The following is a 23,442-nucleotide window of genomic DNA, read 5'->3' on the forward strand; positions in this document are numbered from 1 at the left end:
TATGTGACCTGCTTTTTTCTCTCTAGAAGCTTTTAGGATCCTCCCTTTTTCTATCACTAGTGTTCTTAGTTTGGATCTTTTTGCATACATTGTACCAGGGCAATGGGGGAGTCTTTCATTCTGGAAACTCAAGACCTTCATTTCTGGTAAAATTTATCATTTCTCTTTCTAGAATTACCATAGATGGGATGTTGAGTGTCCTGAATTCATCCTCAAATTCTCTTTTCTCTTCTCTGTACTTTCCTATTTTCCTTCTACTCTCTGGGAGACTTCAACTTCACCTTCCAAATCTTCCATTGTGTCTTTTTAAAATCTTTCATATTTTCTTATTTTTAATTTTCAAGTTTTTTATTTTCTGACTGCGTCTTTTCATTTTCCCTCCTTCCCTCCCTCCCTTCTTTTCTAATATTATCACGTTCCCATTTCATGGATGCTACTCTTTGAGGCTGAGATTTTTGTTTGTTAAAACTTCTGTGGTTCTCTACATTAACTGTTTCCCCTCTGTTCCTTTGTTTTGGGCTATGACGTTCGTGAGATTTTCCTCATATATCTGTTGGTTCTTGACTGTCTACTCAATTTTGAGTGAGGTAATAAAAAGTTGTTTAAAATTGTGTGTGTTGGGGCAAAGGGAGGGGGTATTTTGGTATCTGGTAGGCTTAAATATAAGGCAAAAGGTGGCAAACTGGAATTTTTTTTTTTTTTACTGGGGATGTTCCTCCATAAATATTTGTAAATAGGACTTTACTTTCAGAGAGGAATCCTGGAATTCTCTAATATCCTTTAATCCACTGCTTCTCAAACTTTAACATGCATAACATGCACTGGTGGTGCACTGGTTAAGAATTCACCTGCCAATGCAGGGACACGGGATCGATCCCTGGTCCGGGAAGATTCCACATGCCACGGAGCAACTAAGCCCATGCGCCACAACTACTGAGGCTGCAGCTCTAGAGCCTGTGCTCAGCAACAAGAGAAGCCATCGCAATGAGAAGACCGTGCACCACAACGAAGAGTAGCCCCCGCTCGCCACAACTAGAGAAAACCGGCGTGCAGCAACGAGGACCCAACACAGCCAAAAATAAATAAATAAATAAAATCTATTTAAAAAAAGAGTTAATTATTTTAAAAAATAAATAAATCACCTGGGGGAATCTTGTTAAAATGCAGATTTTGGTTTGGCAGGTCTGGAGTGGGGCCTGAGAGTCAGCATTTCTAACCCCTTCCCAGGGCATGCCAATACTACTGGTTCTTGGACAACAATCTGAATAGCAAGATTCTAATATATTTGGCTCCTGGTGTTCTAAAATGTGAGGTGGGGGAAGAGGCTGGGCCACTGAGGATTTTGATATCAAGAAAACATTTTTTTCAATTCCCCACTTGAAAGGATAAGCTGGCTAAAAATATTTTCATGGGATTTTTTTCTCAGCCCCCTTCTGGACCACCAGAGCCCATCAATTTGTACCAGCTTCTCCCTTCCTCTTTGTCAGCACTGAGAAGGGAAATGAGGTGGGGATGGAGTGTCTCATCATTCAGTATGTAGAGTTTCATTCTAACTGCCATTTTCAGAATGGCACTTTGTCCCTGCCTTCATTGGTGCCTGCCCGGAATCTCCAAGTCCAGATCTCTTTAGTTCAATTTCTTGGGATGGCAAATCTCCAAGGAGTAGTGGGGAGATCTGATGGCATCTAACCACCCTTTTAACAGGTTTTTCAGCCAATCCTCCTTTCAGGCCTACTCTCCAAGCCACTGCCACCCCCTCACCACCACCCCCTACCCCCCAGCACACACCTTTCTTTAGAAGTACCTGCAGTCTCCTACTTCTAAGCCTTTCTAGTGGTCTAATGTGAATCAGCTGATTTTTACCGGCTCTTCTTGCAGACTTTTAACTTTCTCTGATTTGTTCACCCATCTACTTCCATTCTCCAAAATTTTATTGACAGTTCTCAATTGCTGTTGTTTCTTCCCCCCATTCTCTGTTCTTGTGGATTTTATTATCTTGCGGGGTTTTTTTTTAATCCTTTATTAACATATTAATTGAAGTTTGGGGGATAAATGCATGTGCTCAATCCACACATTTTAACCATCTATCGTTAGACTTTCCCAAAAATGTCCCTCTCATTGTAGACTGTTCATTCTACCATTTAGACTGTAGATTGAGTTTATATCTGCCATCATCTTATCGCTTATTTTTGTTCTTACTGCTTATTTGTGTTCCTTTTTCTTTGTCTTTTGATTGGTTGAATATTTATTATTTCTTTTTTCCTCTCTACTAGTTTGTGAGTTACATCCTCTTTTTTTCATTCTTTTAATGATTAGTCTAAAAATTACAACAGGTATTCTTTTTTTAATCAACTTAATTGTGGTACAATTTATGTAAAATACATGACGGCTATCCCAGTATTTCGATAACTTCTGACAAATGTTTCTCTACCACCACAATCAACTTATAGAATGTTTCCATCACTCCCAAAAGTTCTCACATGCCCCTTTATAGTCGGTACTCTCCTCTACCTCCAGGCAGCCACCAATCTGCTTTGTTACTATAGATTAGTTTGCATTTTCAAGAATTTCAAATAAATGGAATCATACATTACAACAGGTATTCTTGACTAATCAAAGGCAAATATTAATCCTTGAGCTTTACTCTTTTCCCAGACAATGCAAGGACCTTAAAACACTTTAATCCTGGAATTGTCTAATATCCTCTAATCCACTGCTTCTCAACTTTAATATGCACATTGTATTAGTCAGGGTTCTGCACAGAAACAGAATAAATAGATATTATAGGAATTGGTTCAAGCAATTATGGAGGCCAAAAAGTCCCATGATCTGTCATCTGCAAGCTGGAGAACCAGGATGGCTGCTGGTATAACTTAGCCAAGCCCAAAGGCGTAGGAGCCAGGACCACCTATGTCCAAGGGCAGGAGAAGATAATGTCCCAGCTCAACCAGAGAGCAAATTCAACCTTCCTCTACCTTTTTGTCCTAGTCAGGCCCTCAACAGATTGGATAATGCCCATCCGCACTATTAGGGGTGATCTTCTTTACTCAGTCTACCGATTAAAATGCTAATCTCTTCCAGAAACACCTTCACACTCAGTAATAATGTTTTACCAGCTATCCCTTAGCCCAGTCAACTTCACACATAAAATTAACCATCACACATATGAATCACCTAGGGGGATTTTGTTAAAACGCAGGTTCTGGTTTGGTAGGTGCTTTATTATTATTATTTTTTTAGGTGCTATTATTTTTGTTCATTTTCTCTCTGTAGTAAAATTATACCAAGTAGGTGGCTACTTGCAGGGTCAGTTCTTTTGTTAAATATGGAAATAACATATTTTATGGTGTCCTGACTTCACACATGATTAAAAGTTTAGGACTTAACAAATGCTAATTAAAGGTTGAAATGAAAGGACATTAAATCAGGTTGAACAATTTACACTTGCCACATACCGTTTACTTTTAGGTTTGTGGTTTAACGTTTCACTAAGAATATGGTAAAATGTTCTAGCCAGAATTCAAGTCCAAAAAGGATAATGTAAGCCATACTAGGTGGATAATTTAAACGATACTGTACCATACCCTCTTGCCTGACTGATCTTCAAGCATGAATTATTCAAGCCATTTCCTTGTTCTAAAAATCATGAGGAACTACTGCCCCTTCACATCCAGTTCCCTATACAACAGACTCCATGCTCGGACTTTATCTTTCCAGTCTTTTCTCTTACATCTCCCATTTTTGGTCAAACGGGATAACCCACTGTCCCCGGAATCAATATTATGGTGTCCCACCTTTCTCTGCTCATGGTGCTCAGCCTGGACCACACTCCACCATCCTCCTAGTTAACACTCAACCCAAGCTTTAAGGTGGAGCTCAATTGGTACCTTCTTCATGGAGCCTTCCCCTCTTCTCTCTCATCTCTAACTCTCATGCCACTCTGCTTGCATCTCTCTTGAGGTGCTTATATGCCATTGCATGTTCCGGTTACTAATATACTTGCTTTATTCCTGTGATTAGATTTTAAGTGACTTCAAGTGTGACAGCATAGCCTTTTCACCTTTGTGGTCTTCACAGGCATAAAATACCACCTTACTTGCAGCTCACAGATAATTATTGAATGAATATGTATTTTAGTGTGACTAAAAGGGGCTCCAGAGAACTTGGGCTGACTTATCATTTCCTCAATCCTCAGGCCCTCAGACCCAAAAGGAGCTCCTGAGTAACCCTTTGCCACCTCTTAATATGCAATGACCATACTAGCATCGTCAAAACCTCCTAAGTTTGAGCTTAGATTCATCTTTGATTTTCTCCTTTGTTCCTATGTCCAATCATTCATAAAACTGTTGATTTGTCTTCTGATTTCTGATTTGACCCTTACTTTCCTTTTTCTCTACAGTCTCTTCCACCATTCTGGTTAATGCCCTTTTATTTTCACAACAAATACTATAAATTCTTCCTGGTTTACCTAATACTGTTCCTGCTCTAGTTTATCCTATGTGTAATGGGGACCATAATAATAATTTCACAGCTACAAATTGATAAATGAGATATAGCATGCATACTGGACCTACTTTGTACAAGTGCCCACTATATCTTTGGAGAATCATCTCCTGCCTGTGTCCTCTGGTTCTGGTAGTGAACAATGACCACACCTCATTAGAGTATCATGTCTTTCTGGCCACAGCTATTAGTTCGGGTTGGCTGAGAGACTGCAAGAAACTATGTCCTGATGACATAATCTGAATCTCTTGACTTGACCTTTCCTAAAACCAGATACATGGCTGGACCTTCTGGTTATGAGAATCAATAGATTTCCTTTATTAATTAAACTAGTTTGTTTTCTAAGTGCAACAAAGATTTTTATAAATACAGTATGTAAAGCACTGAGCACAGTACCTTGCACATAAGTGTTAGGTATTATTTTTATTATCCCTATACCCTTGCCATATCCAAGTCAACTTTTTCTTTCTTAACAACTTCCCATACAGACCAGCTAGGGTAATTTCCTTATTATTCCCTGCATGTTGTCCCTTTGCCTGGGCTGCCTTGTCACCAACCTAATAATGTCATTCCACACTCTTTTTGCCAATTCACATCCATCACTATTTAGAACCAGGCTAAAAGAAGTCTCCTATCCTCCATTTGAATAGCGGTGGCTCTACACTGTTCACTGCCTTATCTAATTTCTCCTACATGTATTTTCTAGTTATTTCTAGCTTGCTTCTTGATTGTACACTACTCAAGGCAAAGAAAAATATATTCTACATTTACATATGATCACTGTGCCCTACGTTGAGATTTTGTCATTTTCCAAAGCAACTTGAACAGTGTTGGACACACAGATGTTCGATAAATGTCTGTTACAGGAATAAATGAATGCAATTAAATTTAGAGGGTGCGGTATTCAATTTAAAGCCTGTTGTTAGCATAAATTTTTTCCTATTTCTAAGCAAACTATATTCTTACAGCATTTTCATTACAGCATAAAAATATCACAATGATTTCAAACTCCCATATTCTTCCTACGTATGGTTTAGAATTCTTTTAGCCAAAGTCTAAAGAAGGAATATTCTATTAAAAATAATTCAAAAATTACTCAAAGTCTATTTTCTTTTCATTACACATATTTTATTAATCCAGTGGGTACTGCATCTGACCCTTCAGAGGTTTCTTGCCTTGGTAAACCAATGATAATAGTAAATTGTTGACAAAGATATCCCAAGATGCTGAAAAAAAAATTGAAGGGGAAACTTTTTGTACTCATGTTTCCTTTTTTGGGTTTAAGTGGTAAAATAGTCTCCTACTCCAAATTAAGTTAGTGTCTACTTAGAAATGGAGGATTTTAAAAACTACTATTGGGAATCAAAGGTCTGTGCCTCTTTCTGTTGAACTGAATTGCTGTATGGTGTTTTTTTTTTTAAGTATTTATTTATTTATTTATGGCTGTGTTGGGTCTTCGTTTCTGTGTGAGGGCTTTGTCTAGTTGTGGCAAGCGGGGGCCACTCTTCATCGTGGTGCGAGGGCCTCTCACTATCGTGGGCTCTCTTGTTGCGGAGCACAGGCTCCAGACGTGCAGGCTCAGTAATTGTGGCTCATGGGCCTAGCTGCTCCGCAGCACATGGGATCCTCCCAGACCAGGGCTCGAACCCGTGTCCCCTGCATTGGCAGGCAGATTCTCAACCACTGTGCCACCAGGGAAGCCCGCTGTATGGTTTAATGGAAAGGTCAAGGGCTGGTGAATTTAAACTCTTTAAAATAGCTAAAGATTAAAGTGAATTAAATTTAGTGCCTCTGGGATTTTTGATACATGTTCCAAATTTGTTTTTTTTTTTTAATAAATTTATTTATTTATGGCTGCGTTGGGTCTTCATTGCTGCGCATGGGCCTTCTCTAGTTGCGGCGAGCTGGGGCTACTCTGTTGCGGTGCACGAGCTTCTCATTGCGGTGGCTTCTCTTGTGGCAGAGCACGGGCTCTAGGCGCACAGGCTTCAGTAGTTGTGGCACGCGGGCTCAGCAGTTGTGGCTCGCGGGCTCTAGAGCGCAGGCTCAGTAGTTGTGGTGCACGAGCTTAGTTGCTCTGCGGCATGTGGGATCTTCCCGGACCAGGGCTTGATCCTGTGTCCCCTGCATTGGTAGGCAGATTCTTAACCACTGCACCACCAGGGAAGCCCTCAAATTTGCTTTTAATGACATAATTGTCCCATGTTACATTTAAGATTACATCATAGTGAACTGGCTATGTGTGCAGTTATACTAACAGAAACCAATTCCAAATGTCAAAAATAGAAGCGAGGACAACTGTAAAGTTACCATTAAGAAAGTGGAAGTTGAAAATGGAAGAAAAACATTTAGGCTGAATAAGGTCTTCTATGAAAGCTTTGAATAGAAAAACCTGGAAATCATATGTATCACATTAACAACACATTTTCAACAGCATTTAAATAATTATTTTACTTTCTGTTACAAATGGAAGCTAATACATTTCCTCAAAAGTATTTATTCATTAACTTTAGTGGAAAAAGCTCCCAATCACACAAATGGGAATTGTACTAAATAAATTTTGAGAACATCCATCAAGAAATAAAAGTTACTAGTTATATGTAGAAATGGTTATATTTCACATTTTAAAAGAACAAGCAATGAAATTCAGTGTTTTTGTTTCTATTAGCCTTTTTTTTCTTTAACTAAAAGTAACTGTAATATTCTCTTGCCTCTGGGGCTTTCCCTTCCACAATTAATCATCTTTTCTTCTACACCTTCCCTCCAAATGATTATTCTCCCTAGTCTTTTGACGTTAATTTATACTATTTCACCTTCACAGCTTTCAAAACAATGTCTTGTCCTTGCTTAGCTTCACAAGCCAGTCCCTTTTTCTTTAAAAAAAAATTGGTTAATGAAGTATTTTTGCTATCATTTTGCCAGAAGGTGCTACCATGTAATCAGGAAAACATCTTTGTTATACAAATTAGCTTCCTTACTTTTATCAAACTTTCAAATCCAAAACACAATATGTTTAAATTCCTTAGGATAATGAACATCTATACTTCAAAAGTAGCAGTTCGTTAAGTTTAAACATTTGGAAGACTTGGATCCTAAGCCTTTATCCTTCATCCTCTGACTCTACAATCTGTGTCATTGATGATCAGAACCAAGCAAGAAATTGTGAGTCTTACCAAGCCACACCACCAGCGCGGGCAGAGGAAACGCTTTCAAAACATGTCATTCATGTTCACATTTAAAGGCAGTCTATCCATACATCCTTTATAAACATCGTTAAATACTGGTGCTTAAGACTTCAGTCATATGAGGTAAGCTTTCCAATTTATAGGCAAGAGGGGTGGCAAAGGAGCCCTTTTCTCTTCTTAAATTTATTTACCAAAGCAAAAGCCAGGCTGATTATATCTGAAAGTCTGAAGTTGCCATTTGTCAAACATCTATTATAAAGCGGCTTTTGCATTAAATTAACGGACTCCTAGCCAAATCAGGTTTAAGGAGACAGTGTTTCCTATGTCTATAGTGACAAGCGAGTTACCAGATGCCCTTAAGTAGACCGTCAAACTTTTATGTTTACTCTTTTATGTTTACTCTTTTTAAACACAGAAGAGAGAGGATGGCACACAACGAAAAGTCAAGTCTGTTTCTTAAGAAAGACGTCTCGTGGGGAATAAGAGGCTCACCTGTACACAACAGAGGCAGGTCTTCCCCGGCTGTCCTCACTGGGGAAGGGTATGGACATCGATAGACCTTTGTCCTCCGGACTGGAGCACGGAGGGAGGGGGGCGACTTTCTGGGAGTAGTGCAGGCACCTGCACCCCAAGAAACTGCAGACTGGTTTTGTCTTCAATGACTGCTCTTGACTTAGCCTTTGGAGGGACCCTCTAGCTCAGGGAGGGGGGTTGCTGCTCCAAACCTTAGCCACCTCCCCTGCAGGGCTGGGGGAGGGGATGACTAACCACTCTAAGGAGTTAGGGACCCCGTCTTTCCCATCTGGACCCGAACGCCCCCCCAGCTCTCTAGTCGGACTCTCCCCGTGGCGAGCCAGGTCGGCGTGAGCCGGGGCCGCGGCGGGCGCAGATCCCGCCTTTGCTCCGCGCCCCTGCCGCGTCCGCACCGCCACCGTGAGGCCGAGCAGGGGACGGTGCCCCGTGGCGGCAGCGGCTCCGCGCTCCTCTCCGCGTCGCCCTGGCCGCCGCCGCGCCGGGCACGGGCGGGGGGATTTTTTTCTTGTTTCCCCTCTCTTTCGCGCTCCCGCTCCTGTTCAGCGGGAGAGCCCGCGGAGCCAGAGAGGGAGCGAGGGAAGGGGTGGAGGTGGCGGGGGGAGGGGGGGAGGCCGGAGGGGCGGATCCTGCCTGGGGGCTGATCCCTCCCTCCCCTCGGCCGGGCTCCGTGGCGGCAGCGGCGGCGGCGGCGGCGGTTCCATTCCCCCTCCTCCCCCGGGAGCGGCGGCGGCCGGGCCGGGGCCCCAGCGCGGGCCGGGAGGGGGCACGGCGGTGGCCACGGAGGCCAGCGCGGGAGGAGGCCGCGCTCCGCTCCCCGGGCCGCGCCGACCTGCTAGGCGGCCGGCCCGCCCGCGCCCAGGGGCCCCGAACGGTGGGGCCGGGCCGGCGGCTGAGGTAATGGGGGTGGCAGCGGGGCCGGACGGAGCGGGGGCGGGGGCAGCGGGGCCTACGGGGACCAGGGACTGCGCGGGATGGGGGAGGGAAGCGAGGGGCTTCCCGAGCGGGGTGGGGGCGGCGCGAAAGCTCTTTCCTGGAGCCAGGGTGGCAGCGGAGAAGGAGAAGGCGGGTGAGGGGGGAGCTGAAAAGCGAGGACCCCCTCCCGCAGCCGCCATCTTGTTCCCCCCCCCGGCCCTGGAAGCCGAGCCGCCGAGCCCCGCCCCCGCCACGCTCTCCAATTGGTCAGGCCAGAGGAGAGTTCCACCCCCTGAGCGTCCCTGGGCCCCCCGGTTCCTCCAGACGGGCAGGTGAGGCGGCCAATGGGCGCTTGCCTCTGTGCCCCGCTTGTTCGCAGGCGCTAGCTTTCTCTGTCTGAGGGTCGGACTCCGCGTCTGTCTCAGGCGCGCTCGCTCCCTCCCCTCTGGTGAGGAGATGTTATTTCCCCCTTTCCTCTCCGAAGGGTCAGGATTCTTTTGGAAGAGGTGCCCCTTTAAAGGGGCGGGAGCCTTGGCTGGGGTCCTTGTCTCATGAGTATCTCGTGTGGGGTGCAGGAGGAACAGTCTAATTGCAGAAACTCCTTATTCTTCGCGGACCTGGGTGGGGTGGGCGAGTGGGGGCTCAGGGGATGCCGAGTAGACCTCTGGGGGTGTTGGAGGTATTTGGAGCTGTGTATGTGGGAAGGGCTGTGTGGGATGAGAAACTCCCGCCAAAAAACTAGACTGTAAGCTCCTTGAGGGCGAAACTCATTTCGTTTTCCTCAGCAGCAGCCCTTCCCCCTCTGGAGTTGGCCCCCCAGTGTCTAGAGGCTTGGGTAGGACAGCAGAGGCCTCTGTAGATACTTGCTGCTTGGTTGAGAGATACTCGAGTTGCCTCGGAGGTAGCGGGTAGGGAGAAGGAATATATCGTAGCTTTGACAAAGGAGGAGCTACATCCCCTTTCTGAACCATTTCAAGTTACTCTTAAGGTAGATTTTCACACCTCTGCAAGGGTCTGCATGCCCTTGACAGGGTGGGGATAATAAAGCAGGCCTGTTGGCCCGGGCTGCCCCCAGGGAGTTGGCATTTGTCAGGCATGTAGTGGCCAAGGGTCTCTGGAACCTGGACAGAATTTCTGCGAGTGATTCTCTTTCCTTTGGTTCCAAATAGGGTTTGTGCCTGCCTGGCACTGTGCCTCAGCCAAGTTGTTTTTAGTTTGTTTCTTTCAGTCAGACTTTGGGATTGGAAGGCTTTTAAAATAAGGATGTTAAGAATACCTTATTAACAAATAGCAACCCTTAAGAAATAAATTTTATTAATTTCATTTTACTGATGGAGTGTGCGGGCACAGAACGTTTCAGTGACTTTCTCCGGGTCACACAGGGCCAAGATTAGAACCTGGATTGCCTCAGAGCCTCTTTTTGTACCAGACCATGGCATCTCTGTGGTGTCCTTATGTCCTAGTGAGATGGCTTGAGCAGATCAGAAGATCTGGGTTTGAACTGTAGCTCTGTCACTTAACCAGCTTTAGGGGGAGTGACACCTTTCTGAGCTTCTGTGTCTTCATCTGTAAAATGGAGATGAGGATATCTATTCTCCCTTACAAGGTAGTTGTGAAAAATATTAAAAGTAAAAGGGCTTTGTAGTTTGTAAAAGTGTGCTACATTATCATCACCATTTCCACTTTATAAAGATGGTAGATCCTGCAAGCAAGGTGACAAATTTTGTTTTTCTCCTTGAAATCGTCTCCCTGTTCATACCCTTCCAAGTCTCTGCCCGCACCTCAGGGCACCATATCCCCAAAGGTCTTTTTTTTTTTTTTTTAAAGATAGTAGTCATCTTTTCTTTTTTTTTAAATTAATAAATTAATTTATTTATTTTTGGCTGTGTTGGGTCTTCGTTTCTGTGCGAGGGCTTTCTCTAGTTGTGGCAAGCAGGGACCACTCTTCATCGCGGTGCGAGGGCCTCTCACTATCGTGGCCTCTCTTGTTGCGGAGCACAGGCTCCAGACGCGCAGGCTCAGTAATTGTGGCTCACAGGCCCAGTTGCTCCGCGGCATGTAGGATCTTCCCAGACCAGGGCTCGAACCCGTGTCCCCTGCGTTGGCAGGCGGATTCTCAACCACTGCACCACCAGGGAAGCCCCAAAGGTCTTTCTTAGTATTGATGGCCTCAGTAACTGTGACCACAGCTCCTTGTGAGCTTGTCATAATTCCCTCCATCCCAGAGAACAATGGGAAAAATTTAGAGCTTTCTCTTTGTTGCACAAGGGTGGACTGGATGTATTTTGGGAGAGAGGGGCTTTTGAGGTAACAGATGCATTGAGAGTTTACCCCAGACATTGCCCCAGTTACCTTGGCCTTAGGTCCAGTGAGGGTCCCACATAGGCCACTTGGGGCCACTCCCAGAGCTTCCAGGGTTTCTGCTTAGAGATGTACTAGCCAGTGCATCCTGAATGCTGCCTTTTGCAGAGAATACCCTGCACATTGTAGTTTGAAGTCCTTAGATCACATGCGATAGACATTTCAGGTGCCTTACCCCTTCACCCCTGGGCATGGTCGGGGATAGGGTTTCTGATCATGGATCATGGTAAGATGGGTTGGGAGAGGGCTCTAGACCTGTGGATTTTTGATCCGCCATGGGGCCACAGGTCATGTGAAGAGCTTGTAAGTGGATGCTGTTGTTGTTTACTCCTTTCCTAAGCCTTAACCACCACCCCCTTTTCCATAGTTAGCTGTCCCACAGCCTTATGTACCTCATTAGAACTTTAGCTCTCTCCCCATGTTGCATTGATCTGTAGTGATCTGTTGTGTTTACTTTTCTGTCCCTTCAATCAGACAGTGCTCCTTGAGGGCAGGGATCATGAGTGTTTGATTTCTCATTTCATTCAGCTAACACTTATAGAATGCTTACTTAAGAGTCAGGCACCATTCCAGGTGCTGGAGATACAGCAGTGAACAAGACAGGCAAAAATCCCTCCCCTCATGGACCTTACATTCTAGTGGAAGGAAACAAATATACATGATAAATATATAAATTACATAGCACAGTAAAAAGTGGTGAGTGTTATAGTGAAATATAAAGAAGGTTGAAAGATTGCTGGTGGGGGAAAGGGATTTGCAATTTTGGATAGAATGGTCATAGGTCTCACTGAGAAACACTGTTTATGGAAAGACTTGGAGGAGGTGAAAGAGCAAGCCATGTGGGTACCTGAGGGGCAGGATGTTCAGACAGAGAGAATAGCCAGTTTGCTCAGTGGCCAGTTGATCAGATGGAAGGGTGAATGAATGCATGTATGCCTGAACGTCTGGCTCACAGTCTCCTGGCCTCCTCTCCTTAGGCCTGTCTCGTTGGTTCCCAGGTGCCATGAGGAAGCCTCGCCGGAAGTCACGGCAGAATGCCGAGGGCCGGCGCTCCCCATCCCCCTATAGTCTGAAGTGCTCACCCACCCGGGAGACCCTGACATATGCCCAGGCCCAGCGGATCGTCGAGGTGGACATTGATGGACGTCTGCATCGTATTAGCATCTATGACCCGCTCAAGATCATCACAGAGGATGAGTTGACCGCCCAGGATATCACTGAATGCAATAGTAACAAGGAAAACAGTGAGCAGCCTCAGTTCCCTGTCAAGTCCAAAAAACCCTCATCCAAGGGCAAAAAGAAGGAGTCCTGCTCCAAGCATGCATCCGGCACTTCCTTCCACCTCCCGCAACCCAGCTTCCGCATGGTGGACTCAGGCAGTCAGCCAGAAGCACCCCCTCTGCCTGCTGCCTACTACCGCTACATTGAGAAGCCGCCTGAAGACCTGGATGCAGAAGTAGAGTACGACATGGATGAGGAAGACCTTGCCTGGCTGGACATGGTAAATGAGAAGCGGCGAGTAGATGGGCACAGTTTGGTGTCGGCAGATACCTTTGAGCTGCTGGTGGACCGGCTTGAGAAGGAGTCATACTTGGAGAGTCGAAGCAGTGGGGCCCAACAGTCACTCATTGACGAAGATGCTTTCTGCTGCGTATGCCTGGATGACGAATGCCACAACAGCAACGTCATTCTCTTCTGTGACATCTGCAACCTGGCTGTACACCAGGAGTGCTATGGCGTCCCTTACATCCCCGAGGGCCAGTGGCTATGCCGCTGCTGCCTACAGTCTCCCTCCCGGCCTGTGGATTGTGTCCTCTGCCCCAACAAGGGTGGCGCCTTCAAACAGACCAGCGATGGGCACTGGGCCCACGTGGTGTGTGCCATCTGGATCCCTGAAGTCTGCTTTGCTAACACCGTGTTCCTGGAGCCTATTGAGGGCATCGACAACATCCCACCTGCCCGCTGGAAACTAACCTGCTATATCTGCAAGCAGAAGGGGCTGGGTGCAGCCATCCAGTGCCATAAGGTGAACTGCTACACGGCCTTCCATGTGACGTGTGCACAGCGGGCTGGGCTCTTCATGAAGATTGAGCCTATGCGTGAGACCAGCCTCAATGGCACCATCTTCACGGTGCGCAAGACCGCCTACTGTGAGGCCCACTCGCCGCCAGGTGCTGCCACTGCTAGGAGGAAGGGCGACTCCCCAGGAAGTCTCAGTGAGGCTGGGGACGAAGAAGGGCTGAAGGAGGGCTGTGGGGAGGAAGAAGAGAAGGAAGAGGTAGAAGAGGAGGAGGAAGATGAAGGCCAAGGTGGGGTAGGCGGCCCCCTCAAGGGAGTGTCCAAGAAGAACAAGATGACTTTGAAGCAAAGGATCAAGAAGGAGCCAGAGGAAGTGGGCCGAGACACACCCTCCACTGTCCCCATGGTCACTGTCCCACAGATACCCTCTTACAGGTGAGCCTGCCTAGGAGGGCTCCCTAGGGACTCATGAATTCTTCTCGGGCTGGTGTTGGCCCTGAGCCAGGCTTCTTTCCCCAAGGTTGGTGAATACCTGTTCTCTTCTGTGCTCTCAAATTTAGACTTCTCCTTTAGACCCTGGGCTCGCCTGGCCTGGTTTGTGGTTTTGATTGTGCCCTTCAAAGCAATGTATTTCCTTTGATTCAAGGTGAGACAGACACTTAAGTTGCTTAGAAACCCAGGTGACAGGATGTCTAAGGTAGTATTTTACAACAGGGCACAAGTGGCATTTTGGACAGGAGGTAATTCATTATTAGGGCTGTCCCGTACATTTCTCGATGTTTAGCATCCCTGGTCTTTGTCTGTAAGTGCCATTTGCATCCCCTCCCTCATTGCCTGGTCTTTGTGACAACCTCAGTGCTCCCTACATATGTTTCTAGTAACCTTATGGGGATAGAACTACTTCCGATTGAGAACCACTCTTTCAAGGGGTCAGTATAGGTACCTGCTGTCCAGAAAGCTCTGTCCTGGGAACGATGGGGACTTTGTGTAAGGGGGTGGTCGTGTGGGGAAGATATGCTGTGTCTCCTCCTGAGAAGCTTTTAGATTTAAAGGAAAGAAGATCACTCAGCTCTGCTGTGTAACTAAGCCACCTTGGCCCCCACCGAGTCTGTAGAGAAACCATTGTGCCTGTTTTAAACCATCAGAGAGGTAGCTGGCGCTGTTGGAGGGATGGGAGCTTGGCAGACAAGCAAGAGACAGGGAAGATTTTCCAGCGGAGGCCCATCTCATTGGTGATGTTCACTAAAAAGACTACAGTGTTAGAGCAGGAAGGAATCTTGGAGATTATTCATCTAACATAGCCCTTGCACCTTCTCCCACACCCCCAGATGAAGAAACTGCGGCCACGGGAGGTAAAGTTGTTCACTCCATTATTCATTCAATGAGATGTTTATTGAGCACTTACTATATGCCAAGTCCTGTTCTAAGGGCTGGAAGGAACCAGGGGTAAAGCGACAGACCCTGGACAAGCTGGGGCTTGTGATGCCTCTAGGTTCTGTTCCTGCTGTCTGTCTCTCTTGGTATAAGGGATAGGGAGAAAGGAATACTGGAGGGCAGTGTGGAGTGAGTTGTATGAGGGAAATAGGCAACCAGACTTGTTGGTCTGGAAGGAAGACACAAGAGCTGACAAGATCCAGAGGGAGAGGCTCTTGTGAGCAATGGCTGGAGTTAGATTCAGTCAACTGGAAATGGGCCTTCTAGTCACAGAGCTGTTCTAGGCTCCCCTCCTCCCTTTGGTGAGTGGGTCCATCCTTAGTCTCCATCTGTAGGGTGGTTATGCCCTGGGGCTAGACTTTTTGGTTGTCAGGTCTGCTCTTGTAGGTGGTCTCTTTCAGGGGCCAGCACAGCATGCTGGCTAAGAACCAGACAGACCTGTGTTTGAATCTTGCTTCTGTCACTAACTACCTGTGTGATCTTTGGCAAGTCACTTAACTTCTTTCAGCCTTAGTTTATTTATTTGTAAGTGAACCTACCTCATAGGGTTGTTGGGAGAAATAGATGCGATAATACAAGTAAAGCACAGTGCCTGGCAAATAGTAAGCGCTCAATAAATGGTGGCTTCTGCTGCTACTGCTATTTTATTATTATTCTTTTCCCCACCTGCACAAATGCCGTTGGGACCCTCCATGGCCAAGAGGTTGTAGAGGGAGGGGGCTGCCTGCATCTGGGCAGGTGTGCTTGGCATGGGTGTTGGTGGGGGATCTGTCCTTTGGGGAAAGGCCTAGGCCTTGATTTTGTAACCTTGGCTTTGGGGCAGGAATGTCTGACCATGGAAAGGCGCAAGGCCTGGGTGAGCAATGTCTAGCCCAACATGAACATCCTTCTTGGATTCCACCTTCTTGTTTAGCCATAATTGTCTTCCTTTCAGTGGAGTAAGAGGAAGAGAAGAAGCAGAGGAAACGCCACAGGAGCACTGAGGCCTTGCTTAACCAATTTCGGAACACAGATGGTGTAGCAGAGAGATCATGAGTTCAAATCCTGCCCGGCTTCACCATCTTATTAGCTGCATTAGTGACTTTGACAATGTATTCAGCCTCAGTTCCTAAGCTGCCTTTCCATCTTTTGTAACATGGGAATAATGTGACCCATGTTGAAGTTTGGGCATTATGGTAGAGACTGTGGGAGCTCATTAATTCCCTTCCCACTCCTCCCCGCTCCACGTGTTATTGGCTTGAACACTGACCTCCAGACTTCTCTTTTGGCGCAGTTTAGCCAGCTAAATTTAAAAAAATTATTATAAATTTTCATACAATTTTTAAAGCTTACTTTCTATTTGCAGTTATTACAAAATACTGGCTGTATTCCCTGTGTTGTACAATACATCCTTGAGCCTATCTTACACCCAATAGTTTGTACCTCCCACTCCCCCAGCCCTGTATTGCCCCCTGCCCCCCTGCCACACACTGGTAACCACTTGTTTGTTCTCTATATCTATGAGTCTGCTTCTTTTATGTTATATTCACTAGCTTGTTGTATTTTTTATTTATTTATTTATTTTGGCCACGCCACACGGCTTGTGGGATCTTAGTTCCCTGACCAGGGGTTGAACCTGGGCCCTCGCAGTGAAAGCACCGAGTCTTAACCACTGGACCACCAGGGAATTCTCCTGTTGTATTTTTTAGATTCCACATATAAGTGTTACCATACAGTACTTATCTTTCTTTGTCTAGCCAGCTAAATTTTCAGATTCTCCATCCTCTTACATCTTTAGATCCATTTTTTTTTTCATTTGGTTCAAAATTAGACATTTTTAGGTTACTGAGATTTTTAATGAAAAACCAGAGGTCAGACAACTCCAAAGGGTTGTATTTGGGTTCAGAAGGCAGTAGCCTGCTGTATTCCTACTAATTTTCCTTCCAGCTTGGCTGTGGACTACTCCCTGGTCTGGTGGGACCCTTAACTACAGGGGGCAGGAAATAGTGACCGCTTTGCCCACAGCTTATGCAAGTTCCTGTTCTCTTTTGCTGCCTTTATCAAGAGAAGAGTGGGGGTGTTGGGGCGCAAACCTGTGTCTCGGGAGTCCAGGACTATAGGGTCAGGGTTCCTGGGGGAGGGTTCTTTTGGAGGATCAGGACTGCAAGGCAGGAGGTGGAAAATCAAGTGAAATATCCCATGCTGAATCTGAGCTGCTTAACTTTGCTGTCCTTTTCAAGCCTTTCTCTGAGGTGAGGCATTTGGCTACTTTATTCTGTCTTCCTCTATAAGGTTCAGAAATGAACCAGGGGGTCTGAATAGGAGGCTGTAATCTGGGCTGCCCACTGACCCTGTCTTTCACTTCCCTGTGCCTCCTCTACTCAAGGTTGAACAAGATCTGTAGTGGTCTCTCCTTTCAGAGGAAAAACCAGTTCATGCAGCGGCTTCACAACTACTGGCTGTTGAAGCGGCAGGCACGGAACGGTGTCCCCCTCATCCGGCGCCTGCACTCCCACCTGCAGTCCCAAAGGAATGCTGAGCAGGTAGGTGAAGTAGTTATTTGAGGGCAGTGGAGGGAGGTGGAGAGTGACGAAGGAAAGATGGTTGGGGCAACCTCCCTGAGCCTTCTGCGGGGCCTTTGCCTGTAGCCATCACCTCTCTAGGTGGTCCATCCCAGGAGTGACCTCCAGGACTGTAGAGCTCTTCAGACCAGATAGCAGCCCTTCTAGATGAGAGAGGCTTGGCTTGGAGCAAATTCTAGGGGAGAGTGGAAAGCAAGCCCAGCTTTCCCTCTTCGTGGGGAAAACCCTTTAGATATGGCAGAAAGGAAGAAGTGGGCTGAGTGAGAGTCAGGTGACCATGTTGTATAAGTTAGGAAAAGGCATACTTTCCTTAAGACACTATACTGCCATCTGCCTAAAAATGTTCCATAAAAAATACACTAACCATCTAGGTTGTAGCGCACAGCCTGCCCAGTTGGGGTGATCTTTTAGACATTAGCAACTGGAGTTGCTGCATGTTTAGTGTTTTCCGAGATGGTGGAGGCCTCCTGAGAGACTTTTAAAAAACATATTTAGTTCTCTCTGCCTCTTCACTTGTTCCATTACTTCTGCCTTTAAATATTCCCACACCATTACTCCAGAGACAAGGCAAGCCTTCCCATGACTCTGGTGCCCTCTGTTCTGTCTGATTTTACTTTTGCCTTTTGTAACTGAAGTCCTGAAGGGGAAGTGTATATCCAATCTCTCCTTGAAATGGTCTGCTTGCTCCCCTGTAGCTTCTTCTAGAACATCAGTGACCCCCTTCCAGCCCAGCAAGTCTTTCCTCAGATTCTCACCTTATAGACTGTTGGACTACATTTGACACCACGATCACTTTGTCTTAGAGCTTCTCTGTGACACCATTTCCCACCCCCTCTACCCCACTGACTGTACCCTGTGCTGATCCTAATTCTTACCCCTTAATGGTAACACTCCCAGGGGCTCTGTTGCCTCCCTGTTGGCTTGGAGAGCTTGTCCACTCTCGTAGTTGTCAATAACTGTGTAGCAGTAGCTCCAGGTTTCTTGTCTTGTCCCCTCCCTTTTTTCTGCCCTCAGTCCCTCTGGGGCAGAGGAACTATAGATGTCCGTGTAGATGCTGTTTCCTGAACTCAGATATTGGAAACTGAATTCATTATCTTCCTTCATCTCCGTAAATGTATTTCCCCATTACTGTCATGGAACTTTCTTCCTCCTGACCTCAGACGTTGCCCACCTTGGAGTTACTTTTGGCTCTTTCCTCCATAAGGAGCTGCAGTTAATCATCCCCTGATCTGTTTTGGGGGATTTATCAGTATATGGCCCTTTATCTCCATTCCACAACTACCCTGCTCACCCATGCCCCCTTAATTTCAGCAGTAGCTTTCCAGGTGGTCTCCAGCCTCTAATTCTTTCTTTGCTTTACAACTGGTACTGTCTTACACACTCAACCATTTTCCATCCTGTCATTTCCTTTTCCGGAATATATTCCCCCTCTCCAGGCAGGCCACGTCCAGGCTTTTTTGCCTGGCATTTGAAGCTTCTTGCCAGCTGGATCCTGGGTCTTCCTTGGCTTTTGTGGTTCTCCAGTTTCTCTGCTCTGGCCAGCCCATTTTTCTCAACAAGCAAAGAATCACTAATTCTGCCTTCATACTTCTGCTTTGTGGTCCCTTCGGTTCCAAAAGAGGCCTTTCTTACTGCTTTCTTTATCCACATGCATCATTAAATGTGAAACCCTAGTAAGATTGCTCGTCCCAGGAATCCCTGACCTAACCCCAATCCACTGAGATCTTCTCTATTTTATGTCCTCTTAGCATTTTATATTCAGTTTATCCAATCAGTTTTTGTTGTCTTTATGCTGCTGTGCCCTTGCGTATCAAACCCTGGGCCTCTTTCTTCCCTCAACTACACTGTAACCTCTTTTAGGGCAAGAATCATGTTTTTGGTGGTGGTGGTGGTGTTTTATTAAAGTATGTTCAAGTCAGTAAGCACAAGCTCGTAGTAAAAACTTCGCTTTGTTTTCTAGCCAAGTCGAAGCTCTAGGGTGAAATTCTTTCCACCCTGAGGTGTCTATTAGTTTCCTTCTGAAATTCTTTCCAGACCTGAGGATGCACAGCTGCTCTCTGGTGTCCCTGGAGGTAGGGAGAAGCAGTCCCAGCTCTCACCCCAGCAATGGTTATTGTGCTATAGTGAAGAAACATTGTTACAAGGCTGGGGAAGCCCAGGAGGAAGGGTTGTAGAGGGGGTGGAAGGGTCTCTGGGACCATGGGTCCAGGAAGGGGATGGGGCTCCTAGCTGCTGAGGCCCCAGGAGGCTTGAGCAGGGAGAGGACTTTGGGCAGGAAGGAGGCCCACAGCTCCTCTATCCTTTCCCTTCCCTCCTGCAGCGGGAGCAGGACGAGAAGACAAATGCAGTGAAGGAAGAGCTGAAATACTGGCAGAAGCTCCGGCATGACTTGGAGCGGGCACGGCTGCTAATTGAGCTGATTCGGAAAAGAGAAAAGCTCAAGCGGGAACAGGTGAGGAGGAGCCCCCAGGGCTCTTGTTCAAGATCTTTTTCTCCTACTGTCAGTGTGGCTTCAGGAGACCCAGGAGCCCCTGCCTGGTGTCAGCTTTCTTACCTTCCTGCCCAGCACTATGGGCTCCAAGGCCTGCCTACTCTGCATTGGGTGTGGTGCTGCTGATGGCTTCGAACTTAGGGAGTTTAGCTCCTGGTGGCCTCAGGCATAAGCTTAATATCCTATGCCTATCCAGGGGCCCATCCCTGGAGTTTCTCATTCAGGATATCTGGGGGGGTGGAGGGGGGGGAGCCTGGCCTTATGTTTTGGAGAGCTTCTCAAGCCATTCTTATGGGTATCACCTTTGACCTGGGAGCTTCTGGGGTTTCTCACTTGGCCTTTAAACACTTATAGTCTTGAATCATTTAAATTTTCCAACCTCTGTTCAAGGAGATTCTAAGCCTCTGAGCATGGGGAATGTTGAGGTAGGTAGTGTAGCATAGGAATTAGGAATATGAGCTGTGGCATCAGGCAGCTTGCGTGTTGGTTTTCTTTTTAACATCTTTATTGGAGTCTAATTGCTTTACAATGTTGTGTTAGTTTCTGCTGTATAACAAAGTGAATCAGCTATATGTATACATATATCCCCATATCCCCTCCCTCTTGCTTCTCTCTCCCACCCTCCCTGTCCCACCCCTGTAGGTGGTCACAAAGCACCGAGCTGGTCTCCCTGTGCTATGCGGCTGCTTCCCACTAGCTATCTATTTTACGTTTGGTAGTGTATATAAGTACATGCCACTCTCTCACTTCGTCCCAGCTTACCCTTCCCCCTCCCCCGTCCTCAATTCCATTCTCTACGTCTGCGTCTTTATTCAGACAGCCTGCGTTTATATCCTGGCTCTGCCACTTACTACTTGTATGACATTAAGTTGCTTAATCTCCTTTTACCTCGAGTTTCCTTGACTATAAAATGGGGGTAATAATAGAACCCATCTCGTAAGGTTGTGAGGATTAGATGACTTAGTGTATATAAAGAGCTTAGAACAGTGCCTGGCACGTAATAAGGCTATAGAAGTGTCAGCTGCTATCATCATCATCATTATCGATACTCTTTGCCTCCCTGAAGTGTCTACGGCAGCACTCTGCACATGACAGTGAGCAAAAACTATTAATTGAATGCCAAAACTGTTCTGTCTGGTCCAGGAATAGCAGCTGTTACTCGCATGCTTCAGAGGCCTGGGTTAAAGATGTTCTTTCTCTCTTTCTCCAAACTCTGCTTCACTGTTCAGCCCCAGCACAAGCCCTTCTCTCACGGTCCTGTAGCCCAAGTTTCCACCGCTGAGACTGGGCAGCTCATGCCACAGGTGGGCATGGAGGACATCTCAGGACCTTGTCTATGGATTCAAACTGTCTGTGCTGTCCCAGGCCTGGTCCCACAGCTGAGCTTCTCTTCCCATTTCTGGTCCAGAGAATTGTAAGGGAAAACGAAGCAGGCAGGGGATGCAGGCAGGCCTGTTTTGATGTAGCCAAGAGGCAGGAACTTACAGTCTAATACACGGCTTCCCAACCTTTTTACATTAGGGCACACATGGAAAATAACATTTGTATAGCACACTGCTGCAAATATGTCAGGCTACTTGCCGCCTAAGGGGGTGAGCCTCGAGGCCCTGGTCACCCTAGGCCGACCTAGGTGGTCAAGGGCCAATTAGGTGGGAATTCTGGCCCAAGGGACATTTTATATCATCAGTGTGTCCCTTGGACTAAGTCAGACCTAGGTATAAGTCCCGTCTCTGTTCTTTTCTAGCCAGGTGACCTTGGGTTAGTAACTCCTCATCATACTCTTTTCAAACCTCAGATTCCATATTTGTAAAATGGAGATAATAACAGTTTCTCCTTCGAGGTTATTGTGATGATTAACTGAGGTAATATAAGTAGAAAGGCAGTGTGGCATAGTAGTCAAAAGCACACACTGTGAATCCCAATCTGTCCCTTATTAGCTGTGTGACCTTGGGCCAGTCACTTACTTAGTCCTTCCGTGCCTCAGTTTCCTCTTTGTAAAATACCTCATTTGTGCCTATTTTGAACATTACTTGGCACTTAGTAAGGACTATAAAAGTATTAACTATTATTACTATAAGTTTTGGTATAGCGCTGAATGCATAGGAAATGTTCACAAAGTGGTAGCTGTTGGTGTCATTATTTCTAGGCTAAAAGTTCAGTGATAACTCCTCAAATAGTGGTCAGCTTAATATCTTGTGAAAATTTGTTGTACACAACTGGTGAAAGTCAAGTTATCAAGCAAGAGTTCGGTGCCTCTTTGGGGGGTGTCCTGATTTCTCCCTATCTCCCCGACAGGTCAAGGTCCAGCAGGCCGCCATGGAGCTGGAGCTTATGCCATTCAACGTTCTGCTGAGGACAACACTGGACTTGCTGCAGGAGAAGGATCCCGCACACATCTTTGCCGAGCCCGTCAACCTGAGTGAGGCAAGTTCCCCCCCTACTTCCTGAGCAGTGAGCCCCGCCTGAAATGGAAATAGGGTCTGAGCAGGCTAAGAAGGGGTTGGGCCACAGGGTGTACAAAACCTGGGGGTGTCTAGCAAGGCTAGTAGACTTGCCCACGGTGAGGGCTCAGCAGGCCAGGGTGGGCCAGGGCCCTGGGGCTGTGAGTGAGCCCGGCATGGCCGAGCCAGAAAATGGGGAGGCAAGAGTGCCGCTGAAGGGTGCGCCTGTTTGGCTAGTAAATGGTTGTTGTAATTGTACAGGTTTTATATGTTTAGGTTCCAGATTACCTGGAATTCATATCCAAGCCAATGGATTTTTCTACTATGAGGCGGAAGCTGGAGTCCCACCTGTACCGCACCTTGGAGGAGTTTGAGGAGGACTTTAACCTTATAGTTACCAACTGCATGAAGTATAATGCTAAAGACACAATTTTCCACCGAGCAGCTGTCCGCCTGCGGGACCTGGGAGGGGCCATCCTGCGGCACGCCCGGCGGCAGGCAGAGAACATCGGCTATGACCCCGAGAGGGGCACCCACCTGCCCGAGTCACCCAAATTGGAGGACTTTTACCGCTTCTCCTGGGAAGACGGTGAGAAGCCTGGACGGGCAGGGAGGAGAGGGGCCAGGAGGAGGCACAGGGATAGAGCCCAGAGAGCCAGGGATCAGGATGGGCCTTGGGGCTATAGGGTAGACTCCAGGAGCAAAGCTGGGGATAGGCACAGGCTGGGGTACATGTGCTTGTGGCTGGGATAGTTCCAAGGGTTAAAGTTAATTCCCTGAGCACTTCTTGAATAGTAGGATAAGGGGAATCAGGTACTAGCTGTCTGTCTGAAAAGCTAAAGATTCACCAAGGGTCTTTCTTTCCTGGACTCCCTCTGTGTGGCGTTGGAGCATGGGCAGCAGGAGTGCAGTGCTGGTGTATGTCTGGCTCATTCAGAAGAGTGCAGGTAGAGCATCAGAAAAATGGAATTGCCTCTGTAATTCCCTACTCTGCCTGCCCC

At 46.7% G+C, this 23,442-nt stretch overlaps 1 protein-coding gene across 2 annotated transcripts in view; it reads left to right on the forward strand.

Annotated features, from left to right (window-relative positions):
• The first annotated feature begins 8,884 nt into the window (after positions 1–8,884).
• Positions 8,885–23,442, forward strand: part of BRPF3 (bromodomain and PHD finger containing 3) — a 32,764-nt gene continuing 18,206 nt past the window's right edge. Inside the window, exons 1-6 of one of the 2 annotated variants that reach the window (XM_068557134.1) lie at positions 8,885–9,116; positions 12,473–13,949; positions 17,314–17,470; positions 19,830–19,961; positions 22,296–22,424; positions 22,718–23,030. In XM_068557134.1, coding sequence (XP_068413235.1) covers positions 12,499–13,949; positions 17,314–17,470; positions 19,830–19,961; positions 22,296–22,424; positions 22,718–23,030 — 2,182 coding nt within the window. In that variant the 5' untranslated portion in view covers positions 8,885–9,116; positions 12,473–12,498. The remainder of the gene's footprint in view (positions 9,117–12,472; positions 13,950–17,313; positions 17,471–19,829; positions 19,962–22,295; positions 22,425–22,717; positions 23,031–23,442) is intronic. The other variant, XM_068557135.1, reaches the window with a different exon arrangement.

This window comes from Eschrichtius robustus, chromosome 12, assembly GCF_028021215.1.
Source record: "Eschrichtius robustus isolate mEscRob2 chromosome 12, mEscRob2.pri, whole genome shotgun sequence".
In the NCBI taxonomy this organism is placed as follows: domain Eukaryota; kingdom Metazoa; phylum Chordata; class Mammalia; order Artiodactyla; family Eschrichtiidae; genus Eschrichtius; species Eschrichtius robustus.